This window comes from Protomyctophum parallelum (genome assembly GCF_964188405.1).
Source record: "Protomyctophum parallelum genome assembly, chromosome: 20".
Taxonomy (NCBI): Eukaryota; Metazoa; Chordata; class Actinopteri; order Myctophiformes; family Myctophidae; genus Protomyctophum; species Protomyctophum parallelum.
In genome coordinates, this window is record NC_139718.1 from 23,637,215 (window position 1) to 23,656,373 (window position 19,159).

At 41.9% G+C, this 19,159-nt stretch overlaps 1 protein-coding gene across 1 annotated transcript; it reads right to left on the minus strand.

Annotated features, from left to right (window-relative positions):
* Positions 1 to 7,200: 7,200 nt before the first annotated feature.
* On the minus strand, positions 7,201 to 18,660 carry otomp (otolith matrix protein; the record flags this gene model as incomplete). Its single annotated transcript, XM_083791654.1, has 9 exons — positions 7,201 to 7,373; positions 8,895 to 9,066; positions 12,019 to 12,203; positions 13,471 to 13,538; positions 14,773 to 14,947; positions 15,737 to 15,922; positions 16,168 to 16,270; positions 17,532 to 17,668; positions 18,582 to 18,660. 9 exons carry the CDS (start codon positions 18,658 to 18,660, stop codon positions 7,363 to 7,365), a joined length of 1,116 nt encoding a protein of 371 aa, XP_083647780.1. The 3' UTR covers positions 7,201 to 7,362.
* Positions 18,661 to 19,159: the final 499 nt, after the last annotated feature.

The following is a 19,159-nucleotide window of genomic DNA, read 5'->3' on the forward strand; positions in this document are numbered from 1 at the left end:
GAGCTCTCCATCATGGGAGCCAGCCTATTCTAAAGGATGAAATGTAGTATTTAAGGGGAATGAGTGCCAGTGGGGCATTTAGACCATGCTGAGTACAGGCCTGTCTCTGTGTGGGGACCACCAACAGTGTCGTCCCTGACTCACCTCTCTAGTCTCTACCTGGAGGTGCACACACTGTATGCCAGCCTTTGTATGTACTCCCTCCCTCCTTTCACCTCACCTCACCCTCTCTCATCCCCTCCTCTTCTCTTCCCTCCCACTATAACCTGAGAATGGAACATGATATGTGATCAGCAGCCTACTTGGGTGTCTGTCCGTGAGAGAGAGAGACATTTCCAGACAGAAAGGAGGAGGGAGGGAGAAAGAGTGAGTGACGGACAGAGAGATCCTAATGGAGAGGGGAAAGCAGACAGACCGAGGCACACAAAGGAGAATGTCAAATGACTAAATAGTAAGGGAGACAGGAGATGTTACCAAGTAGTAACACATTTCATATAGCCAAGTTTCAGTATTGTGGCAACCCTGGCATTGTCTTGTGTCCTAATCTGGTGTCTTTGCTCCAGAGTGATTGGGGGCCGGAGTGTTTCATCAGTGGAGATCTGGCCCACCTGGCTGTATTTCCCTCTATACTGTAAGAGGCAGCAGGGCCAGTCTAAGCTCCCAGGGAAGCTCTCCAGCGTTGAAGCACTGAGCCCTACTGGTCAGAGCTGAGAATGCAGACTGGCCCGTGCATTTATGTTTACAGCTCGGGTTTAACATTGAGCACTTCTGCATTTTGGACTCAAAATGCAGATAATTCCGGGTGCTTCAAAACGCCACTGAGCAACTTCCATCAAAATGAATAGTAGGGGGCGGGGCAGTCCGCCCTCTATCCTTTATAACTCTATGGGGTCGATTTAGGACTTCTATTTTACTTACTTCTATATTACTAATCTAATTACAGTATTATGATCTGGGGGCGTGTAGTATGTCATATTGCAATTTTGGGCATGTTAAGAAGCGCTTTTGACACCCCTCGGAGTGCGCAAAACGGCCTTGAATTAGTCATGGGTGTGTTTAAGGCGTGTTTGAGACGTACCCAATCAACATGTCCGTACTATTCTCTTTACCAGTCAGCTGATGTCACATACGGAATGCGCACTTTGGGGATCGTGGTATGACATTTCTTCAGGCTGGCACCATAGAAGACATGACATGCCTTTGTCACATTTGGGTTAATTATTCCTATTGCACTGCATGCTGTCACCTTTATGCCTCAAAAGAACAGACCCATCTTTCAGATCGGAATGGAATTGCGAGTAGATAGCAGCATATTGGCAAATTGGCAATTAATTAATTAATTCGATAACGATAGAACCATGTACCATACAGCGAATGAAAGCAAGATTCCTAAGGAATATGGAGATTTTTACATTTAATAAAACGGTTGAGAAATGAGAGAACCATGAGTGTTTATAGGCTAATATCAACGTTTTTTTATGAAAGACCAAACGGGCTGTGAACTTGAAGAGCTCAATCACCATCCCGACACGGAAGAAATATAGCCTAGTGCATGCATGTATATGCACTGTTGCACTTGCACACAGTAGCCTACACACGCTCTTTATTTGTTTCTATTGAAAAACACCAGTAAAATAACGTTTATTATATTTTATTTCATTCAAGTCACGACGAAGGAATGAGTTGAATGCGTGCTGCGTAATGCTGTGGCCCCGATGGTATGGTCTTCGCTGAGTTCGCTCGTAGCATTTTATTGAAGGAGACTTGAATCGGGTGTGATACAGCATATGAAAGCACATTTCCCACGGATTATGGAGATGTTTTTATTTATTTTTAAGGTTGAGAAATGAAAGAATTATGGCCGTTTCTAATCTCAACATTTTTTTTAAAAAGACGCAAGACTGCCATGTCTCATAGAAACAAGTAAATAGGTCTATAAAAATAAGCGCATATAACAGGGGTCTGTAACCTATTTTAAATGAAGTGCCATGTTTTTATTTTCTAAATAGTGAGTCTGCCATATCCAGATTAATTTGAATGACACCACATTAAAATAAAAAAACATATTTTGATTGTCCACAAATATAAAGTTCTTCCTTCTTTTTAAATATGTTCTTGCACATTGTTATAATGATCATTATATATCCCCCTGCAGTCAGAGTTCATAGTTTTAATGAATGAATGTGATGCATTGTGAGCTGGTATAGATCTGCTATTTTCAAAAGTAATCTTTTTATTTAATTTTTGGATTAGCTGTCCTTAGTTGGGCAAATGCATTCATCTGGGGATCCTTGACATGGGAATGTGCTTGTTTTGCACTGGTTTAAACAACATTAGGAGAAAAGCCCAAATAACCACTTTAGAAACAAGAAAAGCAATCACACAGAAAGCAACTTTACAGAAAAATAAGCCGCTTATAATAAACAGACATGGCAACACTCTAGCAGCCTCTCGGAGCCGCTCAAGTGTCAAATCAAACAGTGCTTTTTGCGTTTATGAGGTGGTCAGACCCACGTCTAATCGTTATGCGCTGAGTGTCTTTAGGTCAAGGGGCTTAATAGCAAATTGCGCAAAGCGAAAATAATTAACATATGGACACTCCCACAATGCTAAAATATTCAGCAACGCGGTAAGCCATAATGTGTGTGCGTTCAACACGGCCGAGTGCGTTCAACACGGGCCGATATGCCTTTCATAATACGAATGTGCGCAGAGCGAGGCCAATTTATGTATTTCCATTGGTAAACCGCACCTTCAAAATCGACCTGTATGTCTCACGTTCTCTCCCTCCAGTCACCATGCAGCTAACTCATATAGACGTATAAAGGATAGAGGGAGGACCGGAGCGACGCCGCGATGAACGTGCTGCAGTTCCACTTTTCGCCAGTAGGTAGTGGCAGCTTCTACGTTGGATAGCCTTACTGCCTGGGGCCTTGAGCTGGGAGCGCTCCAGCCAGGTCTGTGGCGTTGATTTGGTTCATACACTGTGTGAGTTTCCTCCCTTGTTACAGCTAGAATGGCTTTACTATTACAATGACAAAATTAAGTCCTTTTCAGCTCAAATGTCCTCCTCACACACACACACGCGCACGCGCACGCACACACACACACACACACACACACACACACACACACACACACACACACACACACACACACACACACACACACACACACACACACACACACACACACACACTTACTTGTAAATATCGATTAACATGATTTCAATGCCAGTCACATCTCACATGTTGGCTACACGTTTGGTTTACAGGCCGACAAAACAGGGTTTTGGGGAAATGGATAGCCTATAGGAACACTGAGGATTCCTGTTCTAATGGGGGATTTTAACATCAAATGCCTTTCACATCTCATAGCTATACTAGTACTACACTTCATTTGGCTTTGAGGCAAACAAAATGTAACGAATATGTGTCTGGGAGGAAAATATGCCCTGAAACCGGCAGTGGCAATTAAATGTTGTTAAATACCAGCAGTTCTGCTGTTGCGTTGACTTTGGAGAGATACATATTCACTATAGCTGGCCATGTGGCCTGTAATTGAAGAGCACACGGCGAAAGCTACATTGATAAACCCATAGGTGAAGACTGTGACGTATCACTGCCACAGAGCCATATAAAGCTACATTGATAAACCCATAGGTGAAGACTGTGACGTATCACTGCCACAGAGCCATATAAAGCTACATTGATAAACCCATAGGTGAAGACTGTGACGTATCACTGCCACAGAGCATAGCCTACACAGGCGTAAAATGCACTTCTGCATACGTCACAAACTATTACTTGGCTACATGAAGAAGGATAGAGTGGTGCGCTACTGAGGCAAAAATATGTCCCAAATACGAATGTATACTGAACAATGAAAAGTAGATGATGCAAAGGCTAGAGGCATGATCGAAAGGAAGGACACAGGAGGCAGTTTTTTTATCAATGATTTAATTGGTTGGAAAAAAAAACTGAACAAAACAGTTGCAGCGCTAAACATTCATGCAGCAGAGTTAGAGGGTATTTACATAAAAGCTTCATGATGGCGGTGAATTGATAGCAAATGAAAACAAAATAAAAGCACCGACAGTACGAACCAGAGTCAAACACTCTAACTACAACAGACTTCTTCGAATGATTAAGCTGTAATGCCTCATGCCTGCTCCAGGGTGCAATTTGCTGCTGCTATTGGTTAAAAAGTTGTCAAACCTGTTTTTCATAAATGTTAAAAGATCACACTTGTGTGAAGTGAGGGGCCCACTGTACTGCCACATGACATCACTGCGTAAAGCAAACTAAGTCCATAGAATTGGCTGCCACATGACGTCGCAAGTGTGGTCATGTGTCCAAATGCCCAAAACGCTCCTGGGATGTAGAGTTAAAGGTCAAATATTGATGAACGAGACCAAATTGCACAGGATTGGTGGTGACAAGGAGTAGTCAATGTCGTTAGGTTGTCCTCCGTCAGCAGTGCTGTCCCAAAATAACATCCTGTGTGGCTTTTATAAAGAGTTTACTAGGCCAGTGAAATACATTGTCTGTATCTTGGTCTGTTGTACTAACTCTGGATTATTTATAGGTTATTCTGAACATAATTTCAAAACACTGCTGTTTCAGGTGAGGAGAACATTATCCGACTCATGAATTTATTACGGAGCAGTGTGTTGAGTGTGAAAGACAAAATAAGGGGGCAGATGCTCAAGAGAAGGAAAGCAAAAACCCAGTAGAAACACATCCCTTTATGTGTGTTATACAGACTTACAGTACATGATTTGTAGGTCAAGTAAAGTAGATCAAAATAAAGGCCACGCTTGCTGACAACCACCTTCTCCTCATAATGCAGTAATTATGAGTAATTATATTTCATTTCCACAGGCTCACAGTATCTGTCTCATAAAAAACGTCTTAAACACGTTCAGCTCAATAACCTTTCTCTCAAATCCTATCCTTATCAACATATCTCAATTAGTGTAACAATATCAACGTGTCAGTTACAATGAAAATGCTATTATCATACTATAATTAACCGAATGTCTGAGTGTGTGTGTGTCTGTGTGTGTGTGTGTGTCTGTCAGAAACATTGCCGTAACTCCTTAATGCATGCACCAATCACTCCCACTTTTCACACAGGCATTGACCATATGAATATGGAGGGCGTAACGAAGCCCTTTTTTCGATTTGACACATTAATGATTATTAATTTATTTATTAGTCAACGCACCCAGGCGCAGTACCCTTCACGGCCACAAGGGGGGGGGCAAATATCTCACAACGGGTAAGGACTAGTAGATATAACTAAGCTTCTCTAATACCACGGGTATCATTCACCGCTCATCCTTTCGCTCTATTGTTAGATTGATGAATAAATGGAACAGGTGCATGCTGGGAATGAGGTCATGTTTGTTAGTTTTCATCCTAACCAGGAAGTTAATTGCATCCACCTGCCATCCTAAATCTAACTAGTCCCTGAATTGACAGCTAGGATGACAAGGACACCATGTGAATGCATTTAAAATCCTGTTGTCATGGAAACCCACTCACACTTTTTTTTTTTTTTTTTTAATTTGTTTGTGAATTGCTGATTTTAGTTGATCGCTGCATAACATGATCAGCATTGCCATTCTGCTTATTATAAGTGACTTTTCCCTGTAAAGTTGCTTGCAAATATTGGTAGTTGCGGGTAGTTGCTTTTTTCATGTCAAGGAGACCCAAATCAATATGTATTTGTCAGCGTAAATTATGTAGTTAAAATGTCTGATGTTCCTCTCGCAAAATCTGGCATCGTTGAACATGATATGAGCTTTGGAAATAGGTAGCGCATGGCATGGGGTCACTGAAGACCACTGAAGCCCTAATCCCCTTCTCTTCCTGTGTGTGTGTATAGCGTAACAGTACACTTGGAGCTGGGAACAAGCTCCATTACGGCAGACGTGAGAAAGCAGTGAAGCCCAACATGTGTACTGGCACCAGAAAATCATTGTAAACTACACAAGCCGTGGGAAAGCTTGCCGTACTACCGTAACAAACACAAATGCACATTAGGACACACTCACACACAAAGAAGTAGATGCATTGGTATGCACGCACGCACGCACGCACACACGCATGTGCACATCTACTCATGATTGCACGAATGCAAAGAAAAACACACACACACACACACATGCACAAATGCATGCACACACATGGACAGTCGGACAGACACAGACACACATGGGCACACACACACACACACACGCATGTGCACATCTACTCATGATTGCATGAATGCACAGAAACACACACACACATGCACGAATGCATGCACACTCACACGGACAGTCGGACACACACACACACACACACACACACACACACACACACACACACACACACACACACACACACTCACTCCTCTGTCCAACTTGTTCTCTCTTCCTCACGCACACACAAACACGCCATACATGCCAGACTGCCAATGGGGAAATAATGGCTGTGGGAACAGGGCATACTGTACGTACACACACACACACGCACATGCACACGCACACACACATGCATACATGCACACACACACAACACACATGCACACACACGCACAACAGAAACAGAGCCATTTACGTAAGCACAGAGTAAATACCAGCAGCCAGAGAGCGTCCCAGTGGAGGGCAGAAGGAGAGAGCTTTAGACTAGAGCAACAAGCCAAGGAGAGAGAGCACCATTTTCCAGCCAACCAACAGGCTAGGATATCAGCTTCCTCTATGGAAGTCTGTGTCAACTACTTCACTACTTTAGAGGCCGTTTCATTTTCAGTGATTTAATCAAAGCCCTTAATTGTTTCTTTAGTTTTTTTTAAAGAATGGGACATACAGCGATTAGTGTGAGAAATAGGACACTGTACTACTCTTCTATTCACAATTCTTCAACCCATCCTTCGGCCAGGTGGCATTTTCCGAACGCCCGTGTGGGTGGCTGTTTGGTGGCGTGTTACGAGCTGAACTTCCAGGGCAATTGTTTCCACCCGTCTCCACCGCCACTCCACCACCATCCCATTAGTCGTTTTCCCAAACAACCATACTGTAATACTGGACGAAGGTTGGAGGAAGGGAGAGAGAGAGAGACAAAACGACAGGCATGGAGTGAACACACACACACACACACACACACACACACAAAAGCATAGCATGGGGGGTGGGTGGCCGGATGGGGTGGTGGTGGTGGTGATGAGGGGATGTATAGCATGGGCTGACGCGAGACGTTGAGATGGAATCAGAAAAGGGACACAGATGGCTGGGATGGGAGGCAGAACGAGAGAAGAGCGGGGATGGAGGGATGAGATGGAAGTTGATGCGCTGGATGTCCTCCTCCTGTTCTATCAGCAGAAGCCTGTCGGAGGGAGAGAGAACAGAATAATGAGAACAGCTGCAGCGGATACACGGACACACGCACGGTCGCACGCACCACAAACACGCACGCGCGAACGTGCCCATACATGCATGCGCACACACTTGCGCACACTTGCACACACTAGCACGGTTACACACATCCATCCATGGCACGCACAAGCATAATAGTACTGTACAGTATACACCAAATATTGTCTTTATGTGATTATGTATTTACTGTATATTTGGGGTGGAGAAATGCATTAACGCATTGTGATGCTTTAATATTAACCTTCAACCACCTCAATTTGACATTGATATAACTGATTTGAATATTGTACTTTAGGGCCAAAGTACAATTTCATGAAATATGCTGCTTTTGTGAATCATTCGCATTCTCACACTACTTAAGCAATATTACACCCGAGGGTGTTCTTTATCTGCGATACCTTTTGGAACTCGCCCACAGGGCGAGGTTCCTACGGCACCGCAGGCGTGCATTAATGATGATAAAGAACACCCTCGAGTGTAATATTGCAAACTAAGATAATCGCGGATTTTCTTTTTCAATTACAGATGTAGCCACTATGACCACAAATGGAGAGAAAAGCACGGCTGAATTCTTTGTTTTGATTAGCCGTGCCATTATCATGGTTTAAGCTATAGAAAGCTGTTTCAACCAATTAGATTGCTTCCTCTGTCTAAATGACCTGTTGTATAATCTACAATATATTCCACAAATACTGGGTAAATTAGTTCCTCGAGTGAGAACTTATTCTGCGTTGAAAAGGATCAAAATACTGCAAACTAATTTTGAATTGAATTGCAAGTAAAGAACCATGAATTGAAATGCGATCAGGTCTGCATTACATTTGAAGTGTACTTTATATAAATACATCTCTCATCTCTCCATATATTTCATATCTATGTAATAAAAGTAAGTCTTGCTGAGCAATGAGGCCCATAGGGCAGGAGCCTATTCTTCTGTTTCTGTAGCGTGAGGCAGCTTACTGTACAAGTACACCCCCTGGACATGACGCTAGTATGTCGCAGGGACTTGCCCCCAATCCAACCCTTGATGCTGAGTGCCAAGCAGGGAGGCATTGGGTCTCATCTTTATAGTAGTTGGTATGACCCGACTGGGGATCGAACCCCGACTTCCCAATCTCAGGCCTGACATCTATCTAAACTTTTCTATTGTTATTTACTGTGCCTTCTACTTACCATTGCTGCTCATTTTAATTAATTATTTTTGTTATTAGACAGATGCTAGGTTCATTGTTCACCTGGTATCCGTTTGTTGAGGCACTACACTGTTCTCTCTGTATTCTATTTAAGAGCGTCTGTCTGTCTGTCTGTCTGTCTGTCTGTCTGTCTGTCTGTCTGTCTGTCTGTCTGTCTGTCTGTCTGTCTGTGGTCTGTCTGTCTGTCTGTCTGTCTGTCTGTCTGTCTGTCTGTCTGTCTGTCTGTCTGTCTGTCTGTCTGTGGTCTGTCTGTCTGTCTGTCTGTCTGTCTGTCTTACCCTCACACTCGAAGGCTTGCAGCGCTGTGGTATAAGTGGGGCCCAGCCATGAGGTGTAGCTACCCAGAACCCTCAGCAGGTGGTGGGTGGAATCACTGAAGAGAAGATCTGATTCACTGTAGCCTGCTGAGCTGAACATGTTGAAACCCTCAGATGCATTACCAAATGCATTCTACAGCAGAGAGAGAGAGAGAGAGAGAGATTGATGGTATGTACAATATGTTAGTACGTGGGTGTGTGTCGGAGCACTGTGGTGTGCATACATACAAGTGTGTGCGTGTGTGTGTGTGTGTGTGTGTGTGTGTACACAGTTGAACTTGTGTTTGTCTGTGTTGTTGTTCATTAATGGCCACATTAATGTCTGTCTGTGTTGCAAATGCACATGTGATGCGTGTGGAGCACGGTTGCAGGCATCAGTGTTCATCACCTCTGTGGGTGAGAGGCAGAGGACACATCAGTCATCCTGGCATCTCCTACATATCCAGTAAGGGAGACGGATGGCTGTTTAGGCAGCATGGAATACTTCACTGTAAATACATGTGTTCTCTGACACGTCTTGATCGATAACAAAGGCTTAACATAGATATGGGATAGACACACGCAAGTATACAGACATACCGGGACATTATACCTGTGCACAAACTGTATAGGCACTCGCTCCGGTAGATACGTGCACATGCACACGCATGCATGTGCGCTCACACACACACACGCCTTATATCCTCGATGCAATTTATCTGCCTTTCACAGATATGCACCCACGGTGTTAATAATACCACATCATGAGCTGAACTAGGTATAATTCAATTTTAGGTCGTGAATCGTACCCATCGCTCCAAGCCCCGCTTAGCCAGAATATATTCCAATGTACGGTTACGTATATTTGAACACTAGCAATGGTCTAGCGTGGAGAGGAGATGAAAGTAATAGCCACACACTCCGTGCTTGAGCTCTAGCTCTAGTAACCCTGACACATTTTTTTTTAGAATATAATACTTTATTGGCAAGCAATTAAAAAAAACAACAGTGTCACAATGTTATGACTTGTTGTTGTGGTCCACTATATGAGACATACAACACCCAACACAAACAACCATAAAACACAAAAATAAGTACACAACACACAGGACAGGTGAATTAACAGAGGCACACAGAGATAGTGAGCCATCTATAGCCAAGGAGCAGTCCAGCCAGAGGTTAAGCCCAATTAGTATATAAATTAAGCCATGATTTAAGATCAGCTTTAAACTTTGGAAGGGAATTCGGGGATTTCAGATATGCTGACAGAGCATTCCAAGTAGTGACTGTGTAATAAAACTCATTCTTACCCTTAAGGGAACAATATCAAACCCAAGAGCATCCATCATTCCCTTACTCTGGACAAATAATTAAGTATGTGGGAACTAAGCCATTTAAGATCATGAAAACCAAACAATGAAAGATGGGAAACTCTCCTCCTCACTACAAACCATCCTAGACGAGTTTAAATGAGACCTGTGGTTCAATTTGAGTAGTAGCCTTACAAGCATAATTTGGGAAGTCTGCAATTTTGTCCTCTGTGACTTGGAGTGTAACATGAAGTGCACTCCATGTACACTTCTGTTGACAAACCGGAATGTTCTTCCCAAGAATCTTGTTCTTTGATTTACCTTCAAAATCACTTTCAAAGCCATTTTTCCACCCGTAAGTTTGTTATCCAATATGCAACATAAATAAGTCACCTCATCCTTACTTGTGTGACTACATTGTCAGTTGTCACCGACTCTAATTGTGAAGGACTTAATAAGGTTGATACTAGAGTAACTAGACCCAAAAAGAATGGATTCAGTTTTTTTCCAGGTGCAATGACAACCTGGACAACCTGGAAACCAGGAGAGCTGAGTTGTCCGTGAACAAGAATAAATTGCAGTTGCATGCTGATTTCATGTAGTTAACGCCAATCACACTCTGACCTGTGGGAGGGGCGATTTGATTATTGGTCATTAGTTATGAGACCCACATTAATGCTGAATCTAGTTTCGCCAGTCACTCACTACGTGTTAATAAAACATGTATATACCAAACAAAGTATTCCAAGAACTACTTGAAGAACCCTGTCTGATTCACCAATGTATTACACAACTGTTCACTTGATTGGCTGCAGCCTAAGGCAAGAAGACAATTTCACTGGTACCAATTCCTCTTTAAATGTGTGCACCTTGTCCTTAACTGCCCTCCATACTTGAAACAGTCACTGGTATTATATACATCCCTATACCCACGTAGACATACACAACATGCCTACTTTACTATTCCCAAAATAATATTTTCTGAATCTGAACGCAGGTCATTCCACTACAAAGCCCCATTTGCCTGGAACAATCTTCCTCTTCCTCTGTTACCTCTCCTGGCCGCTTCAGGACTTCCTTGCATTCACACCTCAAAACAACCTGTTCATGCTACTAACACTGCCTGTACTACTGTTTATTTCTGACCTGTATACAAGTCATTGTACTGTATTGACAATTTATTTATCTAAAAAGAGTTGGGGTGGATGGGGGAGGATGAGCAAGCTAACAGTGTATCTGTACATGTTTGTATTGTCTATTGTGTACTGTCTCTGCACTGTAGATTTGTTTTTGGCTTTTCTGCCATTATTGACAGACAGTAGCAAGTGAAGAGAGACAGGAAAGACGGAGGGAGAGAGAGAGAAGGGGAGAGACATGCAGCAAAGGTCGTCATGAACACGCAGGCCAAAGCCTATATGTGGCATGCGCCTGGACCACTTGGCCAACATGTACTGTAATGTTTTCCTGTGTATGGGACCCCCTCTAAAATGGGATGCTGCATCTCAAGGGGCTATCCTCTCAATAGAATTGAGAGAAAATTCTGAATTCATCAAATTACTAATTTGATGGCTGAGGGCAATCTTTTTTGGGACCAGTTGATTCCAGGCCGTGTGGGAATTAAAAGGTCACTGGTTCACCTCGACTCACCCAGTGTGAATTCGAATTGTCCCTGAAAAAGTTACTTAACCTCTAACATCCCCACACCTCGTCATATCATCTGCTGGGTGAAGTAATTTCTCCTCACCCGTGATACCACAGTACCTTTCCCTGATCGATCAGTCTCTGCCCACACCCACCTGTAAGCGTTCCAGGTATTTCCAGACCCTACACTTGTCGTCCATGCGCACCACCACAGCGTTAGCGGGCACGGCTGCCAGGTGGCATCTCTCATGCTCATCAGGGGCAGCATCGGTTCCGTCTGTGCACAACAGCATCAAGTCCTCCAACTCCAGGTCCAGGGCCCATGATTCCTGGTTCTTACCTTAGGTGACAGAGAAGAAGAACGAGGCTATTAAATATATTTTATTTTTTATGGAACCCATTAGAAGCCCTGAGCGAGGACACAAAAAATGCACTGTCGGAACTTATTTAAAGGAAATAGGACGACAAAGCCACAAGAGACAAAATCTATAGCGTATTTCCTGTTTTCATTTGCAAAAAAGAAAAGTCACGCAAGTCATTAGACGAATAAAGTGAGCATGCGTGCGTGTTGGGGGTGGGGGGGTCTACAGTACATTAGATCTTACTAAGAAACCTCAAAACAACAGAAGTTGAACAGATTCTCTGTTGTGACTGCACAGTAGTAGAATCCGCAGTGTTCATTCATAACATGGGTCCATTTGGTTATATTTGTACAGTCAGAGTTAAATTATCACTGTAGATTTGAATGTGTGTGGACATTTGTGGCCATATGAGAAAGCATGGTTGGTTTAACAACTGCGCTGCTTGTGGAGATTGCCTACGGCTGCTCCCTCTCAGCTGTGAAGACCAGAGTCTGTATTGTGACCACGATAATGATCGCCATTAATTTTGGATGTTGCCCAAAGCGGAAGAGCAGATGTAGCGAAAAAGGGAATTAGGGCAGTCCGTTGGTTGACCGAGCTGTCTGCACGTCTCGTTCGTGCCCCTCTTTCTTCCTTTCTTCCTCTCTATCGCTCTTTCTTTCTTTCTTTCTTCTTTCTTTCTTTTCTCGCCCTCAATCAAAATGTCCCTATCTCTGTCTCAAAGGCATACAGATACAGGCTACACATACACAAAGATAATGATGAGAGGCTCATCATCAGTTCAGTGTAATGTGGAGTCCAGACTGGAGAAACGTTATGAAACACTGACACCCTGTGTCCTAATAAGAACTAGCAGTGTTCCCTGTTGGTCACAGTGGGGAGCGTACAGTACCTACAGTATGTTCCCTCAGCTAGTCACACTACAATTTGTGAACAGCTATTGCTCTAAGGATTGTTGCCAATCATCAAATATAGGAATTAGCTGGAACATGTTGAAAATATTATGGTACATTTCCGACTGCGGGTCTAATTTATTTTCTGTGTTCAGAGCTTGTACTGTACATATCCATTGCCCATCTCCATTGGTTAAGCTTGGAATTTGTATTTTCTTTTTTTAAGCTTTACTTCAGTTCACAGGGTATGTGAAAGCACAAGAAACTAGATGGTGGGGACTGGGCAATTTATAAAAGTGGATAGATTGAAAGTTAGACTTAAACATAATGTAATGCTGCAGTAAACACTGACCGTCCATGTTTTCAAAGAGCGTTGTGTGTTTGACAAAGGCTACGTCACCCAGGTTCTCAGCCACACACCTGCAGGAAAATATCAAACACATGTTTTCTAAATAAGAGTTAGGCTCCTTAAAGGTATATTCAGTGATTTCACTCAAAAAACCTTAGGTTTCGTTTTTGGCTGGGACCTAAGCCTTTCATCCAATCAGGATAGAGAGCCAAAAACGAAACCTAAGGTTTTTTCACCCCCAGGGGTTAACTGGGGACAGGGAGGAACTATATGGTCAGCACACTCTATAGTAGAGAGGATTATCACAACAAAACAAAGAAATAAGTGATATTTGAATTAAGTGAAATCACTGAATATACCTTTAATTTGGAATGGCAGAAAACCAAAGAAATTAAATATGCAACATTATTGCTGACTAAAAGGAAAAGGGAGGCATGTCATTACCAAATCTCAGAGATAATACTTATGCCGCCCAACTTAGATTTGTGACTTTATGGTGTGATAATAATACAGAAGCCAAATGGAAAGCCAACGAAATGAACAGGCTATCCCAATACAAGCTGTTAAGGATATCCCAATACAAGCTATTAGGCGATAAACAATTAGCCAAATCTAATTTAGATAAATTAGATCCAATCTTATTTTTCACATTACAGACTTACAGACTTACATTACAGTTCTTGTCAAGCAGTTAAAAATAGAAAAGCAATCAAAAATACTGAGATGGGTAGCCTATGATACAGCAACTGTGTATGTATGTATATATATTTTTATTTTATTATATTTCCAGAAATATACTGTCGTCTGTCTGTGTGTAATCTCCTATTAATATTCAACAACATTTATCTTTTTTTTAATTCTATAATTCACAAGAAGATGTCTGGCAACATATTATGTCCATTTGTTTGTCTGTTGTCTTTTGTGTGTTTTTGTTTTAGTTTGTTCATGAAAAATGGATAAAATCTAAGTGTATTTGTCCATTTGAGTCCATTATTAATCTCTCTGAGTTAAACTAAGGATTTTCATGAGGACTTTTATACTGTGACCTTGACCAATGTCCAGCTGCCATGTAGAGCAGGTGATATACAGTACAGTAGATTCACTGCTCCTCAAAAGGGAGGCTTTCTGAATCGTCACCTTGGATACTGTTGCCAGGGACACTCTTCCTATAAAAATCCATTTGTACAGTATAACCTCTGGTTAAATGTATGCAGTGAATGAGCTGTCTGGGGGGTTGTTTCTGCACCACTGGCTCCCTGCTGTGTGTGCAAATGATGATGAAGATCTTACTACTCCATTCTGTACCTCAGTGCCCCTGCTTCCCCGTAGTGTCTCTCTCTGTGATTGTTGACACAGATGTGTCTGTCGTTCTCATCTCCAATGCAGGCCTCACACAGGTTCTTGGGGTTGTTGCCTCTGGGGTCATGCTGTGCCTCCTTGATCCCTGGCACGCAGCTATAGCCAAAGAACTCCCCCACATCTGGTGAATGAGAACAGTGAGACAGACAGAAAGACAGACAGACAGACAGTTTATTCATCCCCCTTGGAAAATTAATCATTCATCATTCATCCAGGCATACAAGCATTTACGTAGATAATACACAACAAAAGAAGAGAACAGCGACATTGATGCAACATGTACAGTATGCGATTCAAAGCATAACACAGATACTTAAAAATATGAACAGCACGCACGCACGCACGCAGTCACACGCACGCACGCAGGCACGCACGCACGCACGCACGCACGCACGCACACACACACACACACACACACACACACACACGCACACACACACACACACACAGTCACACACACACACACACACACACACACACACACACACAGTCACACACAGTCACACGCACACACACCCACACACACACACACACACACACACACACACACACACACACCCATCTCTACAGAAGACATACTGTACTGCATTTAGTGCATTATAATCAGGCCGCTTCTCTTGCCACCCATTGTATTGTATTATCCCCTCCACTCCCACGTTTAACTTTTGCTGCAGTCAGTTGCCCAAGTTCTCTTTTCCCCACCCCTGATGTACATGCATGTGTACCTACTGTATAAGAAAATACAGTATACTGTATGTATAGGCTACTGTGTACACACAAGCACAAGTTATATAACATTTTCTTTGACATGTTTCTTTTTCTGTTTTTCTCAGAAACCCCCCCTCCCCCCTTACAAAATAAGCATGCATGAGTGAGCACTACACACATAATTATTTTCCTTTCTTCTCACCTCTGGGTAAGTTGCATTGCTCTCCAACACTGATCTGGGACGTGTTGACCAGGTAGCCGATAGGAACTGTCCACCCCACCGTGGTGCGAATCCCAGGGTGACAGGAGCTCCGCTCATGCATCTCCAGCAGGGATAGGTCTGATGAGGAACGACGGGCCAGTGCCACCACGTAATAGCTGATACCATCTAGTTGCAGTAGCAGTAGGAGGAAGGAAAAAAAGAGAATAGCATGCATGAGAGTGGGAAGTAGGTGTACAAAATGCAAGGATGAAAAACGAGGGGACCGTTTAAGGAAAACATATTCAAAACCTAAAATAAAATAAACAATAAAATAAAATATAAACTAAAACAAAATTGAAATTGAAAATTAATTAATGGTCAAATTAATTAAAATTACAAAACTATAATAACATTGGTCGGCTTATACTCACCCTCTCCATTGTGGGACTCTCCTGCAGCCAGCTCCAGGCCATGACATAGGCCAGCAGCATAGATATCATCTGCAAACATGGTGGCAGCATCTGCTGTCCCATTCTGATAGATAAATGAATACATAATCACAGAATATCTACATAAATTACTGCACACCATGAATCAATTTTAGTCCTATAGTAGCCATAGTCCTACAAGGCCCTTTGCCATAGATACCTAAATCACCTTCCAAGGAGTATTACATGTACTGTAGATCACAATCGTGTATTAAAGTAGGGATGTCCGGATCAGGTTTTTTTGCTCCCGATTCTGATCATTTGATTTTGAGTATCTGCCGATACCGTTTTTTCCCGATCTGATATTTATTTTAGAACACTTATGCCATATCACAATAGTACAATATCCAAAATTACAGACAATATCCAGTCTAATATCATGATATGGATATAATATTGATACTATAGGGATGTCCTGATCATGTTTTTTTTCCTCATGATCCGATTCCGATAATTTGAAAATGGCGTGATCGGCCCCGATTTCCGATTAGGTGATCCAATCGGGACAACCCTAATTAAAGGTTATTGTCATGATATCAATCATGATTAAATTATATATTTAGCAATTAGAGAAAAGACAGTTTTGAAATAAAATCCGAAACATACTGATTGTGACGTACTCAGTATGCTGTATTTCCATTTTTTCTCCTTTCATATTCGTGTAGAAATTAAAATATTCATTTATAGCCTACTTGTTTGAATGACCAAACAATTTGAAACTACAGCTCAGTGAAATAGGTGGTTTCTAAAAGCATTGTTTTACAGTATTTGAGAAAGCAAAATGCATTGTGAGATTGTGATACAGTGCTCCATAATTGAATTTCTAGCTGATTATTAAAAACACCATTGCGGCAGGTAATACAAAAGTAATTGATTTAGATTTATTTCTTTGAGTAGCCTAATCAAATAAATAATGTTATTTGTTGTTATCTTAAACCAGATTAGGGCTCTATTTTCGTCCATGATAAACCCCTTATCTAAACTACCCTTTTTCTTTCTTTTTTTTACAATTTTGAAAAACATTTTTGAATAGTTCAACTAGCTGATCTACATCAACATGTTGTGAGCTTGTAGAATGGCTATTTTAACTATTCAAACATGTTTTTCAAAATAGTAAAAAACAAGTAGTTTAGGGATAAAGTAGCCCTAAAGTTGAGCGTATAGGTGTAATAGCAGATCTACAAGCTATGTGTATGTATTATGTTGTGCTGTGTTGTGAGCTTTTATCTGCAATGTTTGTGTGCGACACTGGCACGCAACTAGATATAAATCAGTGAACCTTTCTCCGACCATGTTACTTCACCTACCTTGATTTTAACTATGCAGTCTCTGGCGTTGTGTCCCCGGACACAAAGCAGTGTTCCCCTGATATTTTGAGCTGTGGCATTCCCGGCTAGATCCAAACACTTCTGCTCCTCTGCATCGGAAACCACACACCAGGTCACTGCAGTAAAGCAGAAAGTACGGACAAGAATGAATACTATTTGAACCTACATTGTATTATGTAAATATAAAGAAAATGGTTATAATTATGGTACAGTAAATGCCAAATGGAGAACATCAGACAATGCCGGACATCTCAATAAAGAATTAACATGTTAACACTAACATGTTAGTATACGGTATATAGCAAAGTATACTGTATGCACCTTAGCCTTTTACCACTTCAAACCATGTTTACATTTACATAATTTAAATTATAATATACCACATTAAATTCCACCCATGTAATATGTCATTGTCAAGATGGGTTCAAGTACAATCATACAGTATGAATATCTTAACGATGTGGTATAACGGTATTAAGTACAATAATAAAACAGTATTGTGTAGCTCACTATTGTGTGACATTACAGTGACGAGTCTCATAATATGTAAGCAGTATGTGTACATTCATGCGCTTTATCTTTTTAACCGTTATTTTATTTACTTTATTTTTACTTTACTTTACTTCACCACAGTATGACATTGATGATGGATTACATTGATAGAAACAAATGTTAAAAAAGGAAAGCACATTGGCCTGTGCCATGGCTCAGTTGTCCAGGCACCTTGGCTGGTAACCCAGTCTGGCAGTGTGCCGCGGGTTAGACTCCCGATCCCAACGGCCTTTACTGCATGTCTTCCCCCCATCTCTCTCCCCATTTCCTGTCAGCCTACTGTCTGTCCCTCCATAAAAATGATAAAATAAAGGCAAAAGCCACACAAAAACAAAACTTAAAAATAAATAAATAAAGGAAAACACTGCTGCCTTTACATGCTGATGTAATGATGTAGCTATATGCATTTTACTGTAGACCATGTAGCTAAGCGAGTTACCTATTCTACATTTAGACGTCGAGACAAGTCAGACTTACCGGTTGATTTCTGAGTGGAAATGCAGATAACGGAGAGAAGGAGAAGAGCAACCGATAAACCTCTCTCTAGAGGCTCCATGTTGACTCTGATGGGAAACCACTCAACCTCTATATGATACAGTGGACTAACAGGTGGATTTTAGTGCAGAAAAAAATCATTCACTATTCATCCCCTTCTTATAACTTGAATAGGATTTGAGGTGAGAGAGAGAGAGAGAGAGAGAGAGAGAGAGAGGGAGGGCGAGGGCAGGCGAATATGAGACAAGTAGGTTGAGAATAAAACACTACATTATTCTGCCGCCCCCCTCCTCTTCCTTTAAGTCTGCAAACTCTTCGGTAGATTATCTCTCATCCGTCTCATGATAGCCATATAGCATTTCTCCCTCCAATTATCCCCTGAGACTTATCCCTCGATGTTGTGGAGAGTAAGGGCAGGCACATGTAGGGTTGGAGCGCTTCAGGTCACCTGGCATGGAGCATAGGCCCAGGGTCTTTAATTAAAAAGCTGCAGACAATGTGTCTCTGTGCTGAAGTAGTGTTCCTGGCAAATGGATACCGGCTGGTTCGGCTCCAACTCA